At 39.1% G+C, this 26,149-nt stretch overlaps 1 protein-coding gene across 1 annotated transcript; it reads right to left on the minus strand.

Moving 5' to 3' along the window:
- Nucleotides 1-1,950: 1,950 nt before the first annotated feature.
- On the minus strand, nucleotides 1,951-26,040 carry prkg3 (protein kinase cGMP-dependent 3). The gene is given in 41 exon segments (XM_065964118.1): nucleotides 1,951-2,845; nucleotides 4,085-4,160; nucleotides 4,310-4,372; nucleotides 4,637-4,753; nucleotides 5,103-5,266; nucleotides 5,386-5,527; nucleotides 5,829-5,918; nucleotides 6,016-6,152; nucleotides 6,530-6,641; nucleotides 6,777-6,818; nucleotides 6,945-6,992; nucleotides 7,212-7,277; nucleotides 7,910-7,998; nucleotides 8,138-8,215; nucleotides 8,312-8,375; nucleotides 8,562-8,667; nucleotides 9,546-9,659; nucleotides 9,762-9,928; nucleotides 10,130-10,295; nucleotides 10,377-10,448; nucleotides 11,143-11,232; nucleotides 13,246-13,324; nucleotides 17,091-17,293; nucleotides 18,198-18,363; nucleotides 18,474-18,522; nucleotides 18,616-18,789; nucleotides 18,981-19,093; nucleotides 19,345-19,390; nucleotides 19,914-20,096; nucleotides 20,190-20,350; nucleotides 21,417-21,505; nucleotides 22,693-22,767; nucleotides 22,906-23,034; nucleotides 23,130-23,246; nucleotides 23,338-23,481; nucleotides 23,570-23,655; nucleotides 23,742-23,857; nucleotides 23,985-24,099; nucleotides 24,879-24,964; nucleotides 25,061-25,184; nucleotides 25,866-26,040. Coding segments are annotated over 40 exon segments (4,344 nt in total). The 5' UTR covers nucleotide 25,184; nucleotides 25,866-26,040; the 3' UTR covers nucleotides 1,951-2,758.
- Nucleotides 26,041-26,149: the final 109 nt, after the last annotated feature.

Below are 26,149 nucleotides of genomic sequence, written 5' to 3' on the forward strand. Positions count from 1 at the left end.
TTGTATCAAGTCAGTTACAGACACAATTTAAAGACACACAGCAACGTCAGAATAAAGGAGAAAGACATGATTGATTAAAGGACATTAACGTATAAACAATAACCAGTAAAATGTAGATAAATCAGGTGTATAAGATGAAGACTGAAATGCATTAAAATAGTTGTAAAAACCAATAGTTTAAACAGTTAAGATAAAAAAAAAAAATAAACATGATATAATAAAGGCTTTTACCTTTTTATTTGGGACAGTAAACCTCAAGATTAGTTTGCCTTATGGCTCTACCTTGTTGGTGAGTATTTTGCATACAGACCTAAGACATTTACGGTAAAATACTTTTCCAGAAGGGATCAATATGCCTTTGCTTGTTTTGCCCAGTTTTTCCTTTTAACAACACATTTTCCATAATCATAGATTCTAATTTCACTTCATTGATTTAAATGATCTCTTTGCTTCTGTCCTGAAAAGATTGTGTTACACTTTGTCTTAGATTAATGGAAACGTCTGCTTTCTTATAGCATAGGAAGTAACATCTTAATGAAAGCACAACATATATGTATTGAAGTTATCTAAATCAATCAGTAACAGCATTTTCCTGGCCTTGAATAGTGTATGCAGCGGAGGCAGCCGATCCTTATCTTATGAGCCTGAGAGGCGAGCCCCAGGGCAATATAATTCTGCAGAGCCCTGACTAGTAATTAAGTTTATCGGCGTGAGGGAAAAGTATTGATTCAAGGTGAACTACAAGAAATTGACCTATGCATTAATGTATTTGGTTTTTTTACACTGTGTTTTAAGTGTTTTTTTTTTCTGTTGACATTCATTTGGAACATTGCAATTGTTTAATTGAATTTAGCAACGCATAAGAGGCAAATGTGTTTCTTTTTTTTCAACAAATCCAAAAGATCTTAATGAAATTAGAGAATAATTCCAAAAACATCTCGTTAATGCAAACTCACGAAAAACATATTTATATGAATCCACAGCTGAAAATAGTCCCCAACAAATATACTGTTAATGCTTTGTAGGTAACATTTACAAATAACTGCAGTGCCAGGATGTTGTAGGAAATGTTTTAATGATGAAAATGAATCAGTATCATTTTGGCTTGCTTTTTAGAAGTAGGTCATTTTCAGAAGCGAACAGGGTGGAGGCTTGAGGAAGTGTGGAGGTATTAGAAAAGGGTTAACACAATGTTTGAGTGTTTTGTGTTTTATGGGGTTTGTTGTCCGCAGCAAAATTATAGGATAACAAAACGCTTTATTCTGTAATCCTGTTGAGTTTTTTTTGTCATGCGCACTGCAGGTACATCAAATGACTTTTCTGCACGTCAATGATGATCATTTCATTCATGCAGTGCAGTAGGAAACCACAGTTCACTGCTGTGGAGAGATCACCCTGTACTGCTCTGTACATCCGCTGGGCCTCTGCTGTCAAAGCTGTCAGTGCATCAAATTCTAGACTTCAAGGTGTTTTTTTTCACAGGAGGGAAACATCTGGTTGTGTATATTTCCCCCCTTTTGGAAGAAATGGTGGCTTTCATATCAGGTTTTTTTTTTTCTGATGTGGAAAAAAAAGTCTCAGAAGGCGAGTCACAGCAACAGGAAGAAATGAAAGGAATTATTCCTCCTGTGTTAAAAAAAACAACAAAAAAACCTGCTGCCACGGCGGAAGCAGAGCCCCTCGAGAGCCAAACAATCAGTTGCAACCATTGTCGAGTACATCAGATTAAATGTAAATTCTGCACTCAGTCGCAGGCTTTTTTTCCCCTCTACGATAACATCTTTATAAGCACATTATTTCCCCTCATGAATTCTTGCTATCTCCTATTTGAAGACAAAATACTACTGCTTACCTTTTTATGGGTTATTTTGCCACAGAAGCAGAATAAATGTGCATCATTTCACACTTGGGATTAAATTACAGTAGAATGGTGAAGAAAACAGAAACATCTTCAATTAAAATAGAAATTTTATTTCATACACTTGAGTTATTAAAACAAATTAATCAGGATACAATGATCTTTTTAAAATTATAATCAAGAAGCCTGAAAATGATTTGCTACAAAAAAAAACGAGCAGATTATCCAAACAAATAAAGATAAACTTCATAAGAAAAGGAAAGTTTAGAGTTTAAAAAAAAGGAAAGCTTAGCAATATTTAAACATTTTACAGCTTGGCTTTAAGCAGGTAAGCATGCTTTATCTTTAAAACAGACATATCTAAAATAAACATTGAAATACAATACAGATATAGTATTAGTTTCAATTTAACGCCAGGATTTGTATGAGTTAGCCCTTCAAACAAACAAAATATGACTCAAGCCTTTTTTTTTCTTAGTCAGCGGACACTAAGAGTGTTGTTTTATTCAAATCATTGAAGAGTGTTATCTGTGTGATGTCATCGACACTTTTTCATCAGGCACCAGACCTCCCTGCAATGAATTAGCCAACAGAATGTATCGAACATCTTGTATCAACACCTCCTTGTGCTTTCAGCTCCTCGCCACCTAGATGGTAGCACAGATAGGCTTGAATAAATAATTTGGAAGTGTTGATTCCCTGTAGTTCCTATTTAATTTAACATCCCAATTAGTATAAAATGGGGTTGTGACTTTTTTATATCATATATGAAGCAACTTGTACTACCATATGTGATGGTGATGACCATGTTTTGGCTTAAATAGAGGTCACGCTGTTTGGCTCCATATTTAGTTGATGTAGGTAACTTTTGTGGCCTTTGATCTTTTCACGTCACAGATATCAGAAGTCACGGTCCCAACCAGAGAACTCTTCCTCTGCCTTTGTCTGATCAAGAGCAAAACGGTCAAAATTGATATAGCAGGGGCCCTTAAGGAGGAGAAGAAAGCAATAGTTAATAGTGGATATATTTAATAAAATAATATGCAGTCCTACCAAAGCATGACTTATTAACAGTAGCTGTAGCCTTCAGCTTGTTTCCTCTTTGTACTGAATTTTTTCTTGAAGTCTTAAATGTGTTGAAAACTTGTTCAGCTTGTTACAGTGAGTGATGGTGTTTTATTCAATTTATTTGAAAATTCTGCCAAAAGTTTGTTCCATTTATCTTTGTGTCAAAGTGTAAGCTTTATTAATGCAAAGGCCTTTAGGACAGATTTCAATCTTGCAACAGAAAATACCACGGCAGACAGCACTAATAAAGGTGATCAATAAACTTTGTCAAAACAAACTTTCTTTTAACACTGAGTTGGTGTAAAAAGACAAATGTTGGTAATGCTTGATCTGTAATAGTGTTCACCCTTGAGTTCTTTTCCCCATGCTTGAGCAGTGTGTGTGTGACTCTCTGTCATGTCCTTTGTTGGTTCAGATTATTTTTCAAAGGCAGAGACTATGTTGTTTCCTCTGTTACCATAAACCTGTGTGAATGACAATAACATATGGAGTCCCACAGGGCTCCACTCTTGAGCCACTAAAGGCTCTTACACACTGCCAGTTAAAAGGCAAATACTCACACTCCTGTCTCGCCCACTATGTGAAACGCACAGAGTTCACGTCGTTCTGACCCTGATCCGCCATCGGAGATGGTATCAGAGAAGGGAAACACACAGTGAAGTGTGTCGAGCAGGCAAAGCGGAGCAGCACTGTGTGTGTGCACATGTCTGAATGGGTGTGTATATGAAATGTGTGTCATACATTTTGCCTCTCGTGCTGTGCAATCTGTAAATCTGTAGGAATATTTTAGCCATTTTTTTCATATTTTCTTATTTTTGCAATTTCATATTATTCTATCTTTATATTTCAATTTTGATTTTACTCGACCTGTTAAAGTGTTTGAAATGTGCAATAGAAATAGGGCAACCTTGCCTTGTCAAGCCTTATTCAAAATTCAATAAAACCACTTGATACCCTCACAAAGTCGTGTTTAAGACATTAGCGAAGATTTTAAGTGTCACTTCAAATTAAATAAAATCCAATGATAAATCAATATGTTTTATATTTCACTCTGTGAAAATGAACAAGCTGTGTTCCTAAGTGTGCCACCACACAAGAGGTGTTTGCCAATTTTCACAAAAAAGTAGGCAAACAGATTCTATTTTTGTTTTGGCTCACCTTGCGTATGAGCCGGACAGTGGGGGCATCAAGCTGACCCATTCGCAGCTTGTGCCAGTTCATGTTGCTGAACCACCTGGAGGGATGAGATGAGGGAGAGACAAACTGAGACTGATAAATAACTTTGATTAAGAGGATAAAAGAGATCAGCAGGTGAATACTTCTGGCACACAGATTTTACTAATCAGCAATCAGATATATAACATGTAGCCTAGTTATGGCAACCTGTGATGTCGGACATCTTTGATCCCGTTCTTGGTGTTTCCTAACCTCTGGCCAGGTCGGGGTCTGCAAACAAAAACACAGGATGTCATTCAGAAAAATGACGCTGAGATCTATTTTCAATTGGATTCTGCTTTACAATGGATTTTCATTAAAAAAGAAACATTTTCTCTATTTGCTGATATTGTTAATTAATGCTCTACATTATGAGTAACTGTATGAACCTTATAATTCAATTTGGGCAACTTATTTTACTTTATTTATATTCAATTGAAAGATTTATGGCAATTTGAAATTTTAATCGTAATGCTATCAGTTTGTTGGTCTCACCTGGACAGTTTGTTGATAATAGACTTGGCTGCCTCACTCAAGAAAGATGGATACTTGATCACTCCATCCAAAATCTTGGCATAAATCTTCTGAGGCTCAGAACTTGAAAATGGAGGGCTGACCAGATAAAAAAAAAAAAAAAGATTTTTTTTTTCAAACATTTTGTGGTCTGACAGTCAGGTGCTGTTGGGTTATCTAAAACTATGAGCGCAGTCACAGGATTCTGCAGATATCAGTCATATTTCTCTGCTGCCATCTGCTGGTTCACACTGAGACTTTATTCACCAACAATCATTTTTCTCACTACACAATTATTTGTACATTCTTTTGACATGAAAGTTCTTCTTTGCTTCATTTTTAAATGAAAGATGTTTTTGCTTTTGGTTTGTTAATACTAGACAGCACCAATTCTTTTTTTCCCAAATAAGTGCAGGTGTATGAGAATCAGTGTTCTTATTAGTGTTACCTTCCCGCCAACAGCTCGTAGATCAGGATGCCGAGGGACCAAAAGTCAACTGCAAAGTCATGTCCTTGGTTCTTGATGATCTCTGGGGCCATGTACTCAGGAGTACCAACAAATGAGTATGTCTTCTCACCACGCACCATCTCCTTTGCAAAGCCAAAGTCCACCTGCACAATGACACATAAGCAGAGTGACGCGCATTATTTGCAAGACAGCCTCTTCTCTTTTAAAACCCCCAAGACAGAGACTCATGAAACTGGACACACTTGCACAGACAGCAACTCACCAGTTTGACGTAGCCCTTAACGTCCAGCATCAGGTTCTCAGGCTTCAGGTCTCTGTACATGATGTTCTTCTTGTGGAGATAGGCATAGGCCTCCACCACACAGGCAGTGCAGAACATAGCGACGGGCTCCTGGAAACGCCCACTGAAAATCAAAGTAAACACATGCTTTACTTCCCTACTGTCCCTTTAAACTGCAATAATGCAACTTGAGTGTAAATACAAGTTTTTAAAAAATAAAAAATTCTAAAGATGTAACAGTTGCAATGAATTAAGTTTCCTACCAAGAAAAACTCTACTGATTTTTCAGCATTCCTACAATAAAGCTCAAATCTACAATCAAGCTAAATCATTCATTTACACTAACACATACAGACCATGTTTTCTAATCCATATTCTACATGAATAAGTGGATAACATTGTAACTTTTGTCTGTGTTTTCTCACACTTCTTTGAGTTTGGTCCAGATCTCTCCTCCAACACAGAACTCCATGACCATGTAAATGTATCGGTTGTCTTTAAAAGCTGCATGAAGCCTAAAAAGAGGGAGAATGGAAAGAAAGTTAAATTAAAGACCAGCTAAGCCTCCCAAGTTCTCATTAAGGATACTTAGGATCGTATGTTTCGGTTTACCTGACAATGAAGTCACACTGGATGGCTTTAAGGATCTTCTTCTCAAACAGCATGTGCTCCTCCTGTCTCTTGGCAACAATGTGCTTCTTGCTGACTTTTTTCATGGCGTAATATGTCCCATGATTCACTGTGGTCATCTTAAAAAGGTCAACAAAACAAAACAATTGTCATCATGAATCTATGATTACCTATTCTGGGGTACTTTCAGTATGAACAAACTTTCAACTTTATTGGAAGCATAGTCATTTTTCTGGGATCTAGAAACTAAAACTTTGAAGGTTCTTGCTTTCATTTTTGCATTGACATATTGAATAAATCCTCTGTTCTCAGTCCAGTAATTGTCCTCTGTTTCCTCAGTCTTCAATAGCACTTGTTCTCCCTCTTTGGGATTCTCTCACAAGACAAATGTTAAATATTCAAGGCTCAACCAAATGTTTTAAAAATGTCTCCCAACTCAAAGAAACAACAATTATCTTGGTTAAATGCCATTATCAAATCAGAGAAACAAACTCACCAGCTCAACACGACCGAACCCCCCAACTCCAAGCGTGACAGGATCTCCATGAAAGCGACCCTCCTGATACAACACAGGAACCAAATCCTTAAACCTCAGAGCAGAGATGTGACTGCAGGGGAGACACAGACAGCAGGGAAATGTTTACGTAAAAGTATTTCATTTCTTGGGAGTAATTTGTCTGATTTATAGTTCTGTGTTACGTCTTCATCAGCCTGTATTCACCAAGTCTCCCAGAGTCACTTACCTGGACTTTTCTGTTGCTTTTGCTTCCTGCAGCACTTTTGAGCTGGGAGTAAAAACCAAGTAAGAGTCAGAATTTGAGCAGAAATAAAACCGGAACATATTTCACTTTTTTTTTTAATCAAAACAGAGGACAAGATATTTACGTAAATAAGATTTCAACAGTACATACTCGTCAAACAGCTCCAGGTGCTCTACAGGAATTGTCTCCTCAAAGACCCTAATGAAATTCATTGTTAGTCAAACTGAGAAGTGTGTGAAAGTACACAACAAACAGTGAAAACGATGAGAACAAGAAAACAGTAACAGAGGACTTATAGGCTGGATGAACTTCTTCCAGGATCTTTCTCTTCAGGAGAAACAGCCGTCACTGCAGGGCACGACTGAACCGAGCATGACCTCTGTTTACACTCAGAATTGAATGTTGAATTAGACTCACTCCTTGTCAATGGAGAAGCAGGTCACAGGGCCGTCAGCAGTGCAGGTAGCAGTTCTCAAGACTTCCCTGGAAGATGAGGAAACATTGCACATGTTGACCAGTCAGGAAAAAAGTATTTAATTATGGTACTTTTAAATTTGTCGACAACTCAGCAAGGATTATGAAACTTTTAGGTGTAAAAAAAATGGCATTAGCAACTGCAATCAAATACATCTTAAATGTTGTTTTATTTGCTTATGAGCACATTGAGAAATTTTGCATATTTATGGATACATTGATCTTTTTGCACTAGAAAAGGCAGAGACTATAAACTGATGACCGTAGATTTTTAATTTAGCTAAGAAGCTTGTGACTTCCTCTTTAGTCTCCCTGTGTTTTCATCATTTTTCTTTTGGATGTTTGTCTTCCCCATGGACTCTGCCAAACCATAAGCCTTTCGGTTTCTCATTTTGTTTCTCCGAAAAAATATCAATATTAGAATCTCGGTCCTCTACCTTAATAACACCCCCAATGTGACCAATTCTAGATTTCTTAGTAAGTAAAGAAGTAATCGTAAATGCCTGGTCAAATTAAAAAGATCAACCGCAGGTTGCAGAGCCCAAATATCAGGCACGACAGCAGCAGAGGAAGGTACACAGAGCTGTGAATGCTGAACAAGGCTGTAACAAATGCCCTCAGGCATGTGTTGCCATGGTTACCGTATAAGGGCCTGTTCCCCAAAATGTTCCCCTTTTCCCATCCGCCGAATCTGCTTCTGATGACCATTAACGTTCTTGGTCACCAGGACCTGAGGAAGAAACACACATAATTTAGAGAGGATAATATAGAGAATACAGAGAACTATAGCGACAGCATATGCCCTGGCTGCAGCAGTACATGTCAAACATTAAGTATTAATTTGTGCACACAATGTCTTATGGCATTACCTCTCCTTTGAGAATGATGTAGAAAGTGTTTCCCTCTGCTCCTTCTCGAACTATAACATCTTTGTCCTGGTACTTGACCTGAGGAAAACAAGAAAAAGACCTTTCATCTTGCAAAGTTTTGCATGACAACAGTCGCTTGTAAAACTCAAAGATATGAGACATCTAGGCACAAACCTCTTCCATTGAGTCAAGGATTTTGGACAACTGGACATCATTCAGGTCCTTCAAAGTATGAGACCTGGGACAGCAAACTTACAGTTGTTACACAATCCATTGAGTCGTAAAAAAAAACGTCTTTGCTGTCATTGTAGTATCACGAGGAAAACGAACAAGTCTGACTGCTAACATTTCCATTAGCAATGACAAATACTGCAGAGATGACAGCAGGTTAAAATCTTGATATCTGCACATTCTTCAAACTCACGTTTTCAAGAAGCCCATCAGCTGCTCTCTTTTCTTCTTGGACTTGTTGGTTATGATCGTCCTGTAGGTCTGTCGCTCCATGCACCACAGGCGCACTGTTGTCTTCGCTGCAACAAGAAATAAGACTTAGAAGTCTCTCATCAACTTTACTATCATTACAAAATACCACACAAGTTTAGCTGATGGAAACTAAATCAAAATATACATACACATACATTTGTGATATAATTCATATCCAGCCATCCATCCATCCATCCATTATCTTCTGCCTATATGGGTCTAAGTCATTCCAGCTTCCCCTGAGGGATTCTCGGGGCAGGCCATCCATGGCCAAAACTCTGGGTCAACCAAGGGGTGTCATCATCCAATGTTTGACAGGAGAAGCCAGCCGAAAAGCTCCTATGAGAGGTACCCATATGCATCCTAATCAGGTACCTGTTACAATTCAACTGGCTTTTTTTCTACGAGAAGGAACAGCGGATGAGAAGTGTCTCCCTGCAGAGTGAAATCAGTTTGGTCACTTTTACCCTGGATCTCATTCTTTCTGTCATTATATTGACCTATATTGGTAGACAAGTTAATTCAATTCTTTGCCTCCTGGGTCAGCTCCCTCTTCACTACAAGGGTTTGATACAATTCCCTGATGCTGCATCAACCCATCTGTGAACCTTACAACTCATTGTTCCCTCAGCTTTCAGCAAAGCCCAAAGGCACTTGAACACCTTTACTTCCCCTCACTCTCCAACCTGGGCATCCATGTGGCATTGAAGAACTGCTTTCCCCTCCTGACTCTTCTCTCAGTTTACCAGAACTTCTTTATGGCAGACTGAATTTTTTTGTCTTCATAACTTCCCCAGACCTTCTTTTGACGACCAGGTTAGAAGGCCTTACCACACAGCTTTCTTTATTGAAAGAAAAACAATCCCATTGCGTCTCATAATTATGTGTGCATGTCCTTCAAAGAGCTAACATCACAAGGGCTGACCTCTGACAGTTGCTGTCCGTTTGCAGTTATACAGGATGGCCAACTCCCCGAACACGTCACCAGTGGTTAAAGTGCGGAGGTCCCGACCTGCCTGTGTGACTCGGAGCTCACCAGCTGGAAGATGGAAGGAAGGGAAATTAGATGGATGAAGAAAAATAGTAAAATTTCAATTGATATATAAAACAAACATCCACACACACTCAGGTATGTTCCCACCTGCTACTATGTACATGCTGTCCCCTTCAGAACCCTCTTTGATGACATCCTCCCCAGGTTTCAAGTCAGATACCACTAAGAGGTCCACCATCATGGCTGTTTGCTCATCATCGAGTCGGCTCAGGAAGTCATTCTTCTGGATGGATTTGATGATCAGATTTGTCTCACTGGTGAAAAGGATGGAAAGAAGTCATCTTTCTCTAGAGCATTGAAAGTTAAAGAGCTATGCAAACGCATTATATATGTAACCAGTGGCTGACACTTGCGGTAAACGTAATGAGATGTGCCACTGTGTCAAAGTAAAAACCCTGCACACTCTTACTTTAATGATAATGTGCCCTCATCAGCAGCACTGCAGTACTGATTACCAACCTGTCAGTTTTCTTCACCCTAGTGCGTGTAATTTCCAGGGTCTCAGGAATCGGTTCATGGGCGATGACAGCCGCACGGCTCTTCCTGACCTCCGGTTCAATCTCATTACTGCGCCGAGCAGGAAACTCTGAAACGGACAGAAGACAAATGGAGGTTTAACCGCTGTTAATGGCTGCCAAGTTACACCTGAATGTTAAATCAAAGGTCACCTTGACCATATGGGTTAGGGTTAGGGGCATGTTAGATTCTTACCAAGATCATCGTACTGACTGTGCAGATCCTGCAAAAGTTTTTCTTTCTCCTGTAGTCGTTGTTCTGTGATGAAAATGAAAAATACAAAATAAGAAATATTTAGCTACTGTGCTGTTACATGACCTCTACATGTCAAACATTAGACTTAAAAAATGTTTTTCTAATAGCACTAACTATACTGAGAGACAATTATTGATATTAATGTTTAAGAACTATTGATGCATTGGCCCATATTCATTTTCCGAACATAGATATTTAACATTTTATGGTCTTGAGATATATGTGAGTTTAACATTTGCATTGTAATCGTAGATTTGTAGTGTTCATGCTATAAAAGGTTACACTTTAATTTCTCTGGATGCAAGCCTTAGCAGAATAGAAACACACAAGCACACTCTGGTCTGTGCATCGACAGCTAGCATCCAAAAGCTAACATCTGCAGGGGAAATTAGCACAAATAATACAGAGGTCGAATGTGTGCAAATGGTGCAGAGTCTGAATGCATCTTGTTTACTCTAAAAGTTAGTGTTGCCTTTATGCTCTTCGTGCACAGCAACAAATATGTAACATAGTGGTAATGCTTACACTTAAATTTAATTAAACTTAAATTATCCATTATTCCTTTAAGGATAATGTATCGTTTCACATTGCAATATCACAGTTGGCTGTAGGTTACAACCCAGCTTGACCACACCTGATGTCGGGTGTGGTCTGATGTGTTGCTTTGTTCATTTTTCATCGTTATGGTTGCACTTACCCAGGTCTTTGTTTTGTCTCTGCAGCTCCTGGTTGATGAGACATTGCTTTTCCAGCTGCTGCTTCAGCTCCTCCAGTTGCTTCTCCATGACTAAAGTGAGTTAAAACAATCTTAAAAAAACTATCCACATAATGGAAAAATCAACAAATTGCCTGCAGCACAGTCAATGATGGACAGGTAGGAATGGTTGAAATGCTGCAGCTGAACTCAGCCATGAAATACAACAGCTAACAAGCTGATATGTATGGAGACTTAGCATATAGCCCCAGATGTCGTATTTCAACTGTATGAATCTATGCCTTTTTCAGTGGCAATGAACTACTCTGCATTGCATACTGACAGCAAGGGCTCTACTGAATTATGCAGACTAATGATGGACAGTCAACAGGGTGCTTCAGAAGTCTGTCACACCCTGCAAGCCTCTGCTAAAGATTCCCTGCTGCTCCTTTTCCCTGTAACGGTACACAACCTATCCAAATGGTACAAAAACCTTCTTTTTGCTCTCTTATTGCTGGATGTGAGCTCATGTGCTTGCATATTTAGACAAAATGTATGACAAATGTGTATGCAAGCTAACTTATTGGCACATGCTAGGTTTGCCATACACTGTATCTAACATCTATTGACAGAATTCCAGGAAATGTGCAGGCCTCCTAGCCCTTTCATTAAGCTGTTGATGGAAAGCCATTCATGGCTCTATTGACAGGTCAAACATTACAATCAATACAAATACAAAGACACTGGTTACAATATCCTGAACACACACACACATAAACACACATAAATCCACTCCAGTAAATCCTGAGTTGGACGAGCTGTTTGCCTGTGATCAGTCATCACGTGACCTCAATCATGGCGGCCTCACCCTGAACATTGGACACTTGTGAGATTAGACATGACGGTAAAGTGAATCATAAAGTCACTGACCAACCAAAAATTGGTCCATTATTGAAGTGAGCTGTTTCTCTACCATTGGAGAGAAGATTATACTAAGAAGGAATTTGATAAGAAAATCGGGCCACTGAGATTTACTGCTTTTATGGTCCCCTTAATAACGCTAATGATTCACTATCAAAGGAGGACACAATGTGATAGCAGTGCACCTGCTGTGCCAGGAGTCAATACACATGTGTTGCAAAGACACAACTTCATGGTGAGTACATTAATGGGAGCAAAATGACAAAAACAAAATTGTTGAGCCACACTAAGAAGTCAAAACCGTCTCAGGGTGTTTTCTTAACCTGTCATCTGTGCAAACACAACCTGTACACTCTGTAACCCTGTACATTTCCAGCAATAAAGTAAGACAGGAAGGGCTGATTATGATGATAACTTTTAGTGCCTGATGGTCAACATTTAATAAAGTAATCCAATAAATCCAGTGATGTGCTTTCAGCCCTGTGGAAGCGGGCTGGGATTAAAGCAGTGACCCAATAAGTAACCGCACACTACTGGTTGGATGTGCTACTCCAATGTCTACAAAAGATATTTCAAGTACATTTCAAATTAAAACGTGAGACATACTGATTTCACAGTGATGCTTGGAACCAAATAACTTTAATAACTTGAGCGAACGATCTGGGAGAGTGTTATGGTAAATAAGCAAAGGCAACTTAAAAGTGTGGGAGGTGTTCTGTTGGCTTTTAGCTGCACAGCATGAACATGATGCTGGACTGATACCCATTATACTGATACAAGCGGCAAACTGCACACTCCATACCACCTCAGTCATTACTTATTCATGACCAAGTGTAACTACAGCTGAATTCCCAAAAGATGCTTTGTAATAGAAACCTAAAGGGAACATGTGTCTAGACTGGTGGTGAATTAAGGAGGCCTTTTTCCCCTGATATTTAGGTATTCTAGCACATGCACAGTATAACATTTAAACATTTTTACCTTTTTATAGCAAGTACAGTAAAGGTGTGGTTCACTGTTTACAAGCTTGTTAAACTAAGAACCTGTCATTTAAACACTTGAAGCCTTGTGATGAATTATTGATCTTGAGCACAGACTTAACAACACAGCTCTCTTAAAGCCTTTTTACATGAAATCCAACTCTCAAACACACGACATGTAATATGTATGATAAGTCACACTCACCTGCAGGCTGTGTGTTGATCACAAGAAAGGGTGACAGTCCGTTCAGCCTATAAAGGCAGCATGGATCATAAGGGCCAAAAAATCACCCTGGACTGCCAACAAGATCCACTCTCAGTTGTAGAGAAGTATTTGCTGTATTTCTGCCAGACCCCAAGACTGTCTACAGAAAGGACACACCTGACCAGATACAAGCATGCAGGCATTACTTCTTCTTTCGCTGCACACTTTCTCTGCTTACACTGCCATGTCTGCTCCTTGGATTTTACTTTTTTTACTTACCGCTGGCTATCTCTCACTCTCAATCTTTCCTCTCTTTTTCTCTATCTGTCAGTCTCAGCAGCCCTGGTGTTGAATCATTAACTATAACCTGAGGCCCCTCCCATCACACCAGGTAGAGGAATACAGGCAAGAGGAGGAGGAGGATGGACCGGACAGAAATTTGGAGTGTAAAATCTTTGCTGAGCCAGATTTTTTTATGTTTGATGAATTGCTTTTTATTGGTTATTCTCAAAAAATGTTATATTGGTTTTTACTTTTAAACATAGCTGGTGTGATTTATTATTTCCAGTTGATGTAGAAGATGGATACCTGTGGAGTCATAAAGTGTGTGAAGGTCATTGTAGAAGATGAGAAGAAAGGGAAAGGCCATTAAGGTAGTCTGAGAATCACGCAAGCCACAGAGATAATTTTTTTATATGCCTTTATGTGCTTTCTTATGTTGACAATGTTCACTAGGCAACACATTTTATTCTCATATCATGTCTAAACCGGGAAGCTTAAATGCTGTACAAATGTTGCACAGCACCCTGGATTGAAAGGACTGCTCGATCATTGCAAAATTCCTAATCATGATTATTTTGTTTTATATTGAGATCACGATTATTAAACATGCTTATTCGTTGATTTCACAACATCTGGATCACATAAACACAAAAAATAAACTATGGTGGCTGTGTTTTTGAGGCAGTGATGAAGGCCTATTTTGGCCAAATTATAACAACAAACACTTACCACACATGAAAAGACCTATGATCAAGCATTACATTTCGGCACAGTAATCGTTAATCTCAATTGTCTTGTTGAATTGTGGAAAGCCAAAACATCATTGAAACTGAAACTCGATTATTTTCCCAGCCCTATATAGCTGAAAGTTTAAAAAATGTAGTTTTCTGACACGTTTGTATCATTTCACTGCTTCATGATAACTAAACTGAAAAAAATGGGAATGGACATCTTGTAACATTTCAAGGAAACTTACTTATCATAAACCCTTAGCTACCATCTGCTTACAGTTTACATTAGCGTTCAACTTCTACTTAGCAAACATGTTTTAAAAGTAGCTTAACTGTAACCTCCTAGCTAACAACTATAGCTATCTATCATTATTGTTGTATAAATTCTACGTTCCAATGGCGTGGTTAATTAGCTAACGTTAATGTTAGCATGAAGTGGTCGATCGCTCAGGTTAGCTGTTGTCTAACTGTAGAAAAAGGTTTTTTTTAAATGTAGTTTTAACTTGAAATATGGCCTTATGTCCCTCAAGATTTGACTTCCCCTTAACTTTATAGATTCTTAATAACTGATGAAACAGTTTGTCAGTTTCCTGATGTTATACGACTTGCAACCTGAAAAACAACTGTAGGCTACAACATTGTAGCAGCGCAGAATAATGAACTGTCTACAACCTTTTTTTGTGACTTTTTGACTCTTGGGCAATATTTTTTGTCGTGTGATCATCTTTCCTCGTTGACTTACACTCACATAACTGACAGGTGAAGTTGAATAAAATAGTCAAAGCTGAGGGCAACAATTTGTAAATTATATCTGCAGGAGTGCCCAAGTGGCCATGGTACTGACTTTCTGTGTTTCCACATGCCACTGTACTGTATGTTTTCCATGCTGCAGTGTCATTAAATGAATCTGAATGAGGCTGAAGGGTTAGCATTGTGACAGAGGGCGTGGGCCTTTATTGTTCATGGTTAATTATTGATACTGTCTGGTTAATCAACGACATGAATGACCCCACGGCTCAGAGATTAAACAACTTAGATTTCAGCTGTGAAACTGAGGGGAACTTGATGATAGGCTGCGAATGTATTATGACCATTTTCCATTTGGAAAAAAACAACAACATTGTAATAGGAAATAACCCAAACAAGCTCAGGCTTGTGTTGCTATTGACTACAACCAGTGATGATAATGACTTCCTGTTTGCAGAAATCAATTTGATTAAATGAAGATGTAAAAATCGACCACCTGACAAAGTTTGTATTGTTCACGTCATTCTTTATTTCATGTGTCATTCAATGAGGAAAAACTTTAATACATAGTTCATAAATCCTTGAAGTCTTTTAAAAATGTAACTGATATTGTAAAAACACTATGATGGTGGTTACAGCTGACACAAAGGTAAAACTAAAACATAAAGAAACATTTGTTCATAAAACAATAATTTAGAGGCAAGTGAACAACTGCAAACAGCCTAAGAATAATTTAACTCAATAAGGCAGCAATACGAAATACTTTTCCTAATATCACATCATGTCTATAGTCACAGCTTAAACTTAAAAATCACAACAAACAATGCTTCTGGAAACACACACAATCATAAAACAAGATACCTTGTTTAAAAATAGACTAGTGCATTCTGGTGATTTACAAACACATACATTTAAGTTTTTAGCTTAATATCAACAGATTTTAAAGATCATCACTTCACGCTCACATTCTTCTTACAAAGTCCTAATATCATGCTCAAATTCAAATGCCCCAAAACATCAAAAAATCATCATGTGAACTCAAAGTGGCATCAGATATAAATGTGCATGAATGTCAAACTGAAGGCATATGAAAGCACACTCAACTTTATAACCACTTTCTATTTGAAATGATTGACAGGAAGTAGAAAAGTACTCCAAGTCGCACGCTGAACTGTGACTGAAGTCAGCTCCAATGTTCTCATTACTCTTCTGTAGTTTTACATTATTTACATTGTAGCCATTACACTTCAAAAGCAATTACAAGCGTACAATAGTTTTACATTTTGCTGATTTGACATTTAAATAAAAATATCTTACAAATCCACAACTCTTTTTTTCATACATATCACTGCTGTGTGGGTGTTTCCATTTTATGATCGACAGCTCTAAGAACTCTAATGTTTGCAGGATTACACAGAGTATTGTATGTAAAGTGTGCATGCAAGGCTTCAACCAGAGTGAATATAATCCTTTAAGGCAAGTTACACACGTCAATGAGAACAAGTCTTGCGAAACAAAAGTAGCAAATGAGGTGAAACAAACAATAAATGTTCACAATCAGTTCATGTCTATCATTCTTAAATAGTTTGTAAGTCCAAGCACCCATTTTCAAATGTGCGTTCTGTGAAGTTAGGACGGCATGTGGGAGGAACAATATCACGTTAAGCACTTTACTTTCTATTCACAATTAATACAAAAGCTAGTGTATTTGTTCTTTTTCTGCAGACACAATATTGAGCCTTCACATATCAATTAGCAGCATGATATCAATTAGTTCTTGACTATTTGAAAAGCTTCTTTGATTGCTAATTACAGACAACCTGAGAGGGTGAGGAGGTAGATCAGCTTAGCTGCAGTGCGATTGTATGATTGTACAATACAGTTGGTCATTCTTTGTGCAAGGTTTTCTTTAAGATGACAGCATACAAAGCTAAGCAACGCATGTTATTATGATGCATTTCACTGCATTTGCCACTGATGCCAGTGACTTTATATTCTCTGTTGCACCTCCTGCTATGAAGCAGTCATTCTCATATTTCACTCAGGTTCAGGGTACATACAGAGGGACAGACTGAAAGATGATCAGCTAAGCTTTTCTTCCTTAATGCCACAGGCTTTGGTGATGTCCCGCGGGTGCTCAAACACAGCTTGGACAAACTGACCAAACACACGCTCCATATAGCTCTCACCGCGGGGAAACAGACCCTGCAGGAAGGCGATGTGTCCGCCGTGGGCAGTCAGCAACAGAGCGACATTTGGCAGGTTCTGGACGATGGTAAGGGGGAAGGCTGTGGATAGGAAAACAGGAGTCTTAATGCATGTTCACACTTGCACAAATATCCTGAAAAGCTCCTGAAGTTTCCAGGGTGAGCCGAATCTTTTACTCTGACTTAATCAGATCTCCCGCCAGCCACTGAGTGTTTTTTTCCACATGAAGTCCCGAGTGAGCTGATGTGAGAACACAGCAGGGTATAATCAGGAGAAATCACCTCAAGCGAGTGAGAGGTCAGCACACGAACATAGATGCAATTAAACTGCTGCATTATGTTTTCAGTTCTCCACTCTTTTGTTGATATTGTGATTCTGTTGAACTACACATAGCACTGATATAAAAAATATTCTCATTATAGTGTTGTATCGTGGAATCCGTTGCTTCTTTAATCACTTCCATTGTTTTAATGTCACATCCTGCCACAGGAGAACCCCCCCCCCCCCTCCCCCTTAGTATGATAGAGATACTCCCCCGATGTAAGTTGCATGTGTGAACAACCAGATAAGGAGGATTTCAAGGGGAGTCTGCCTGAAATATGTGAAATTTAAATCCAGTCACATATGATACATTCTCAGGTAAGAATGACCCCGCATTGGATTTCACATCCATCAAAATACAATCTGAGGCAGTCTGGTGCCCAATCAAATCTTTTTTTTCCATTTTGTATTACTATGCGATGTTTCAATTGTGACCTGCCAAGGGACTGCAGATGTAAATTAGCCCAAGGCTAACTCTGGTACAATGCAACAGAAGGCAACATTTATGATTAATATTGTACATGGTCCCTTTACAAATAAAAAGTTAAGTAAAGTTAAGTATTTATTTAACATATTTCTAGATATTAGAGTCATCTGATAAAAAAGATCAAAAACTGTCTGACCTATAAGCACGACTTCTTTATCCGGCTGATGTATACTCACCATGTTGGGGAGAGAAAGGGTCATCAGCAGCGTTGAGACACAAGATGGGTACTGCTGTATTTGGGAGTTTTTTGTCAGGGCTGGCATCTTGATAATATTCTGTGCAAGATTTATAACCGAATAGCAGAGAGGTGAAGCGTTCGTCGAACTCTCGGATCGTCCTTGCCTACAACAGAGGGATGAAAAGAAATGCAAATAGAGAGGTGCCAACCACACATAATGGGAAATAAATGAAAAAAAAACTATGAGTGAAGTGAATATTATGATGAGGGATACCTTCAAGACATGGTCTAAATCCACCACTTTCTCCAGTATCTTCTTGTGCCTGAGAGAATCAGAATGGGTTTGTTTTCAACTTCCTTGAATTGTTACACTACGTCTACATTTCAGGACTTTATGAAGCTACAACTTCTCTAACCTGGTGACAGCTCGACACAGGCCGTTGGTGAGGTATTTGTTAAAGAGCAGCCAGTTGAGTGGTTCTTCCATTGAGTCAGAGGACTTTTGTGCATCCCAGGGGACAGAGATGGTTAAACCCGCCACCATCCCTGACTCTGTGCGCTTACGGCTGAGGTAGTTTAACAATAACATGCTGCACGGGGTGAAAGGAGAGAGACGGTCAGGGAAAGCAAACATTCATTTGACGAAAAGGTAGCAACTACAAAAAAATACGGAGAAAAGGATACAAGTTCAAGATACATCTGACAATCAAATGAGCTTTTCATAAGAGTAACTAAGAAAACTTCAGGAAGAAAGAAGTCCCAGAACCATCCATCAGCTCACCCTCCCAAAGACACACCAGCACCAAGCACAGGGGCATGTGGGAAAAGTCCTTTGACATGCTGCACTACACGCTCAAGATCGGAAGTATTGGCTGCGCAGTAGGTGATGGGCGTCTGAAGCGAGCAGAGGGACAAAAGAGAAGCGTTTGTGTTAGCACTGCAGAACTGAGTCGCGTTATTCTTGATTTAACTTAAAGCTGAACAAATTCAATAACATAACATCCAAATTAATAAAGTCTATCAAGCTTTCTACATTTACAGGTTAAACAACTGTGCAGCAAACAAGCAGCCTAGGGGAGCTCTACACAAATGTCTCAGAAATGACATTTAAAATGACAATAATGCACATGTTCATCTTTGCTTACCAATAGCTCTTCTCCTCCAACACCTCGGTTGTTGAAGACCACACATCTAAGAGAAATACAATAAAGCAATAATAACACCAATACATTTGATTTAAAACGTGCTCTACATTTGAAGCAAGTCTCAAAGTGCTACAAATTAGAAACAGGAGCATAAAAACAATTTTGAGGTTTAAACAATGAGAGCAGGCAGAGTTGAAATATGAACACAAACAAGCTAAAGGCGAAATCATTCAATGTTTACACTGAACATGCTATACACACTGTGTTCGGTGCCTTGCTCAGGGGTACCTCGGCAGTGCTCAGGAAGTGAACTGGCCCCTCGTAAGCTACCAGATCAATTTCCAGACTTGGTCCGCATCGGGACTTGAACCCTCTTGTTCCCAGCCCAAGTCCCTACAGATTGAGCTACTGCCACCACTCAGAGAATTTAAAGTCATGTCATATTTGTTTCCTGCTTATTTCAACTCAAACTTTCATGTTTTTCCTTCAACAGAAGTTATTTAAATTACTGGATGAAAATATTTAGGCTGTTTACATTTCACTTGTGAGACGGCTGAGGAGAAACTGACCTGTAGCCCCGCAGGGTGGCCTGTCTGATGGCATGGAGCACATAGGACTGTTGGCTGTTCCCTGTCAGGCCTGGGAGGATCAGCACAGTGGGGCGGGTGGAGGATTCTGGGTAGGTGGCATTAGCCTTATTGTCAACCCAATCCAGAGAGATTTGACCCCCATCAATGGTACGGATCAGCTCACTGTGAAAAAAAACAGTGGATTACAAATAAATAAAAAAGCACATAAATTCATATGCACAGGTCTATAGTTTTACGATTAAGAGTTTATCCTACTTGCGATAAGTGACACGGGGTCTGGACTTGAGGAGGGCACAGACCAGAGTTTGAAGCCGGCCCCCCCAGCACCACGGAGTAGGACTGAAGCGCTCAGCCACCACAGGACAGTGCTTATGGAGGAACGCACTAAAGGCCTTGCCAGAAACCAGTACTGGTGTCTGAGAGGAAAATAGAAGTGAAAAGTTTATGAAGCATTGAAGATAACTCGTGTTAAAGACAAAAGAATTCATGCAAAGCCAGCTGGGTGAAGAAGAGGAGCAGACATTTACTGAATTATAGAGCTGGGTTTGTGTGTTTGTGTTCATGTGGTTTGGCCAAAAGAACAATGTTGTATTGAAGCACAAAGAACAATTATGTACCATACTGTTTTTGTTGTTGCACTTCACAGGCAAATGACATCTAGGCTGTTATATATACAAAAAAATACACATTAAGTTTACCAATAATTTATTAGCAAACAAACATGAAGTCATCATGATATCTGTCAGACATTTGCAGGTTCCATTATCTCTAGATTAAACATATGTTGTGTGTGTGTGTGTGTAGTGGTGGTGGGGCTATTGAAGGCTCTTCAGAAACTTGCAGAAGACATTTTTTTTGTAATTAGTTTTGTTATTTATTATAAAATTTCCCACAGATTTTTTTTAGTGTATCATACTATGAGTTGTAGACCATTAATGAATTGTTCATATCAATTCTTCATGGAGGTGAAATAACCTTTAGTCAGCATCGAAGTGCACTCAGATTCAAGTGCAAGGTCAGGCTAACTTTGGACAAACAAACCATGCATATTACATGGGCCTATTTTAAGAAAAGGCAGTCAATCAGCTTTGTGCTGTCCAAAATAAATATATTTGAAAGTAATGGGAAAAAAAAAACAGAATAGAGAGATAGAATAAATACAAAGAAAAGTGAGAGAAAATCACTTCAACAGACAAAAAGCCGAGATCGGAGGGGGAAAAAAAACCCTAAATAAAACAATTAAATAATATAATGCGGATTAGAAAAAGATAGCCTATGTAAAAAAAAATAAAAAATAAAAAAAGTAAATAAAAAAAGACGAGATGAGATTAGGGCGTAATAAAACAAAACAACAAAACAGAAATCTATGAAAAGTAACATTTAAAAAAAAAAAAAGAAAAGAAAAAAGCTGTCAAACAAAAGCGATTAGAGTGCAGGTGTTATTATTACAGCTGGCCTTGACCGCAGTGACTGACCTGACGCTTGCGGCCCCACAGATACAGTGCGGCCGTCAGGGAGCAGATGAACAACGCGTAATGTCTGGAAACACACTCCCAGTATGTGTCCCATAGCTCAAAGTGTGCTAAAAACATTGCTATTATCTATGCGGCTACAACAAGAGAAGAAACCTGGTCACTGGCGGTGAAGAAAATGACTCGTTCCCCGACACAACGGGACAGACACCTTACAGAGAGATGTTAGTACATTTGTCCGACAACCTGCCTTCATCACCAACAGCTAAGAGATGTTTTACTGGGACTCCTCTACTTCAACACCTCCCATCGGGTCTGGCGATGGAGATAAAGAAAAAAAAAGAAAAGCCGGTGAACCAGTCGCAGGGCTTTGCCTCGGGTGTTATCTTTAGGAGGCTGTGCTTCCTGGTTGTCAGATGATGATCGTATGTTTGAAAAGGTACGTCCTACTGGAATATTATGCAACATAGAAAGTAACTAGCACGCATGCGCTGTTTGTCTTCTTCTTCTTCTTCTCTATTTAATGCTGGCTCGTTGGAATCAAAGCGTGCAGAATCACCGCCCTCTACCGCATATTGACAAGGTATGGTCTTAATACTCGGTCTTTTTACCACATAGGCCTATTGATATAATAGTTATTTGGTAAAAAAAAAAAAAAAAATTCTCCTTAGACAATTCTAAAATAGATGTGCTGTGTTATCACATTTGACCTGACTATCAGCATCCATGAAGCAAAATAGTAGAAGTGAACTATTTTTTGCCCCTTCGAGTTTATTTAACACATTATTATTGCACAGGAATCTTTATCTTCTTCTTCTTCTTCTTCAGTGTCCTTGACCTTAGATGAATGCATGGACTCCTAAATGTGATTTTCCATCCACATTTTTTTCAACCCTTTCCTGTGTTATGCTAATGAATTGATACATAAACACATTATTAGCGGCATTGTTACTGAAAGTTCCCAGTCTCATCATACCTTATAAAAAATATTGAGTAAAGTCCTGTTATCTACAAAATGTAAAGCAATACTTTTATTTACAGTAAAAAAAAATGAGACTGGAGATCAAAATAATGATTTATTTATAACAGAGAATAAAAACACAGACGTTCTTGTTTCACCGTGTTGTGCATATTGATTCCTGTTGATTACATGAGATCACTCAATATTTGCCTTTGAATGCAAAACTCAAGTTTTTCCGACAAGATGGGGTCTTTTATGTAAGTCTTTCTTGGTTGACATTACTTGAAGGTGACATTGCAGCAAGGACTCGTTTTTTTCTTCTTCTAGACTTGTGGCATTCCTGCAACCATTTCAGACTCGATGCCACACTCATCATTTCCACGTTTGATCTTGAAATAACCTGAAAATAGAAAAACACAAAAACATGACTGAAGTGCATCACGTGGCCAGATCAGGTGACATTCTGGTTTTTAAGCTACTTGAAATAATAAACAGTGTCAGACTCTGTTTTTTTTTTTTGGGGGGGGGGGGTTTGTACCTTTATCTCCCCAGTCACTGTTCCAGGAGTTTGCCGCCAGCCAGTACGGGGTCCCGTTTTCCACTCCCCAGCCGAGGATCTTGATGGCGTGACCGCCCAGCATTTCTCCTGTCAAATGCTGGTACACACCTGTAAAAGAGGCACATTGTGTTCAACAATGAGGAAGGATATGTGTGTTTCTGTGTACAGATTCAGAGTTACAACACATGGCAACCCGGTCTCACCCGTCTTGTACAGCAGGAAGTCTGCATACACAGAGAAAGCCGCCTCCACAGGGCCGAACTTGTACAGCTCGGTCATGATCTGTGTCTGATCAGATGGGATGCTGTACGTACGTTTGCCTGTAGAAGGAGGAGAAGACAACAGTTACACTAAAAGATACACAAATCACCGCCTGTCAGAGAAGGCCACTGTAGGGGAAGATGTTTTTACCAAAGTGTTTGTCCTTGGGATAGGATGGCGAGTATCCATCGATGCACTGCTCCACACACTTGGGAGTGTCCTGCTCACCCTGACACGGAGGACGGGTCCCATTAACATGATGCTCACAGGAAGGGATAGTGTAGGGTCTGCAGCCTGGAAAATACAGCAAGATCATTAGTCCAGACATTTATTACAAGTATAATATTTTCTAAGAAGCCGCGATAACCCATTTCATTCTTACCGACTTTGGAAGCATACAGGCCTCCTGTCACAAGTCCGTTCTTTGCCCAGTAGTCCCAAGCAGCAGAGGGATAACCACCAAAGCAGCTGCATTTATAGGCATACATAAAGGGTTATTTACTTTCTCCTTTTAAAAGACCTGAAATGATCTTAGTTTTCACACAAGTGTTCACCCCATGCCGCATGAGTCACAGCAGGACAGCAGATCTTCAGCAGAGATCTCCACAGAGATCTCAGCACTGCTGTGGATACAAATCCTGTCCGATATCGCCTCAACTGCACCGAAGGCCTGTCGGGAATTCAAAAACAGGAAACCTCATGATGTAAAAAGGAAGTGATTTTTGTTTCCCCATAACTCTAACCCTTGAGGCTTTCATGATCTTCTCTTATTTGTATTGTTCAGTGGCCTGTCTTACCCAGCAGGACCCACAGCTTCCCTGGTCTCTGATCTGTTGGATTGTGGGGCATTTGGGCCACTGCTTGCGTGCGTCGAAGCTGTCTGGAAGCCGTATGCCGTCAATATTGTGAAACCTGAACAAGAGAAGAAGTTCACTGAGCACTGCAGGTGATGTAAAACAGATATATTCAATTGGCAGCCTATCGGGTTCATTTAAAAACCATATCCATCCCTTTGAACATCTAAAAACAATAATTAAAAAAGAAGTAAAAAATGATTTCTTCCAATTCAAGGACAATACCTTTTTTTTTTTTTTTTTTAACATGACCTCATCTCTGTTCAAGCCCTAGCTATGCCACCACATGGCGTAAATGAGACAGCCCCATTCATTCAAGGATGCTGATTTCTTTACACACAATGGCTGAATTTTGTCACAAGAGTACAATTCCAGAACAACCAACGGATTTTCCAAACCGAATAAAATACTTTGTTTGGTGTAAAATACTTGAAAGAAATAATAACCAATCAACTGTGGGCTGCATATCAGAATGGAGATCAGTCCAACAAACCACAGCACTTTATCGGAACACTGAGGGAAGGTTGGGGGAGGAGGGGAAGCGGTGCACTGAGAGCTTTGTTTTGGTTTAAAATGAATATTAAGAGCAATATAGTGTCTTATTAAAACAACCTACTTCTTTTCTGAGATAGAAAAAAGGTGGATAGATAACTCATTACATTCCTAACAGCTCTGATGTCGTTAGAGTTTATTTCCAGCATTACTTTTTTTATACCTGGCCATTCTGAAAGTCATTCTCTAGTGCTGCTATAAAATGGAGCTGCTGACTGTCACCTGGTTTGTGCATGTGAGAGACTGCACACACATAACTCCATGCCAAACACTGTTTAAACTTACACCTGTGGCCGCTTGGGTCCATTCAGTATTGTTCCATACAGGCCCTTCACAAAGCTGACATCAGCGTTCTGGAAGTTCAACCCAGCCTGCAGCAAAAAGACGAGTTACTATACACAACAGTCTTTTGGCTTTACCAACAAAATAAACTGAGAACACAGATGATGAGTGAAGATGAGGCTCACAGTCCAGGTGGTGTTGGCCTTGTTGATGTGGTCTACCATCTCTGGGGAGAGCATGGGGTGGTGAGGACGAGCTTGTGTGACAGAGACTGTCACCAGTGCACAGAGGAGGGCCACGGAAAGCATCCTGCACAACAGATGATACCCTGAATTTTTAATCACGTCATCTGCTTTATTATTATCTGTACTCATCACTGTTTTAAGAGACAATGATAAGTTTATTTTTGTCCAGATTTTCTTCAGTTTATTTTCTGTATTCACACTGCTGCACCTTTCAAAGTGTTTCATTTACTTTGCCAGCTGTTCATCTTTGTAATTTACACCCGTCTTCACTATAAATAATGCATGTATGCCATAGTTAGTGACCAAATTTATAGCTGTCTGAACCGCATCCACAGACTGAAAAAGTACAACTACAAGATTTGTCAGTCTTAAGTTATGCTTTTATTTTTTGGGCCCTGTAACTTCTGTACACCTCAAGAGACAGCAAACAGCAATGCATCAAATGTTATAGATAACTTATGAACTAAGTTTTTAAGTTATTTATTGCAGATTTAAAAAGACGTCAAAAGACATTTTCCCATGTTGCAAGTGATAACTTGGAAAAAAATAAACCTGATGTTATACTTTAAGTATAAAACGTAAAACAGGCACAACTTTTAATTATGATAGATGAGATTATAAAGACATCAATCATAGATACATTTTGAATTGTATTCTTATGAAGAATCAGCTAAAATAACACCAAGATAAAAAAAAGATTGAGCTCAATGAATAAAAACAATCGCATATATCTTAAGTGGTTTACCTTTGATCTGTGATGCAGCGTGTGTCAGAGAATGTTTCTTCTGGTCAAAATGTTCCTGTCACTGGATACAAACCATCAGGACTCACACTTTTTACTGTCTTTTTTTATAAGTCAGAGAATCACATGTCCATTTATTGGGTTCTTTGTCAGTGCGTATCTCATGTGACTGACAAATCGTCTACCCAAAGGTTGGCAGGTGATCTTTAAAATTCTGACTAGGCAGAGTTAAAGAGTGAGATTTACACATGTACACAGTGTATATGGTCTCAGAATTATAACCAACA

The sequence above is a fragment of the Labrus bergylta genome, chromosome 15, assembly GCF_963930695.1.
Source record: "Labrus bergylta chromosome 15, fLabBer1.1, whole genome shotgun sequence".
In the NCBI taxonomy this organism is placed as follows: domain Eukaryota; kingdom Metazoa; phylum Chordata; class Actinopteri; order Labriformes; family Labridae; genus Labrus; species Labrus bergylta.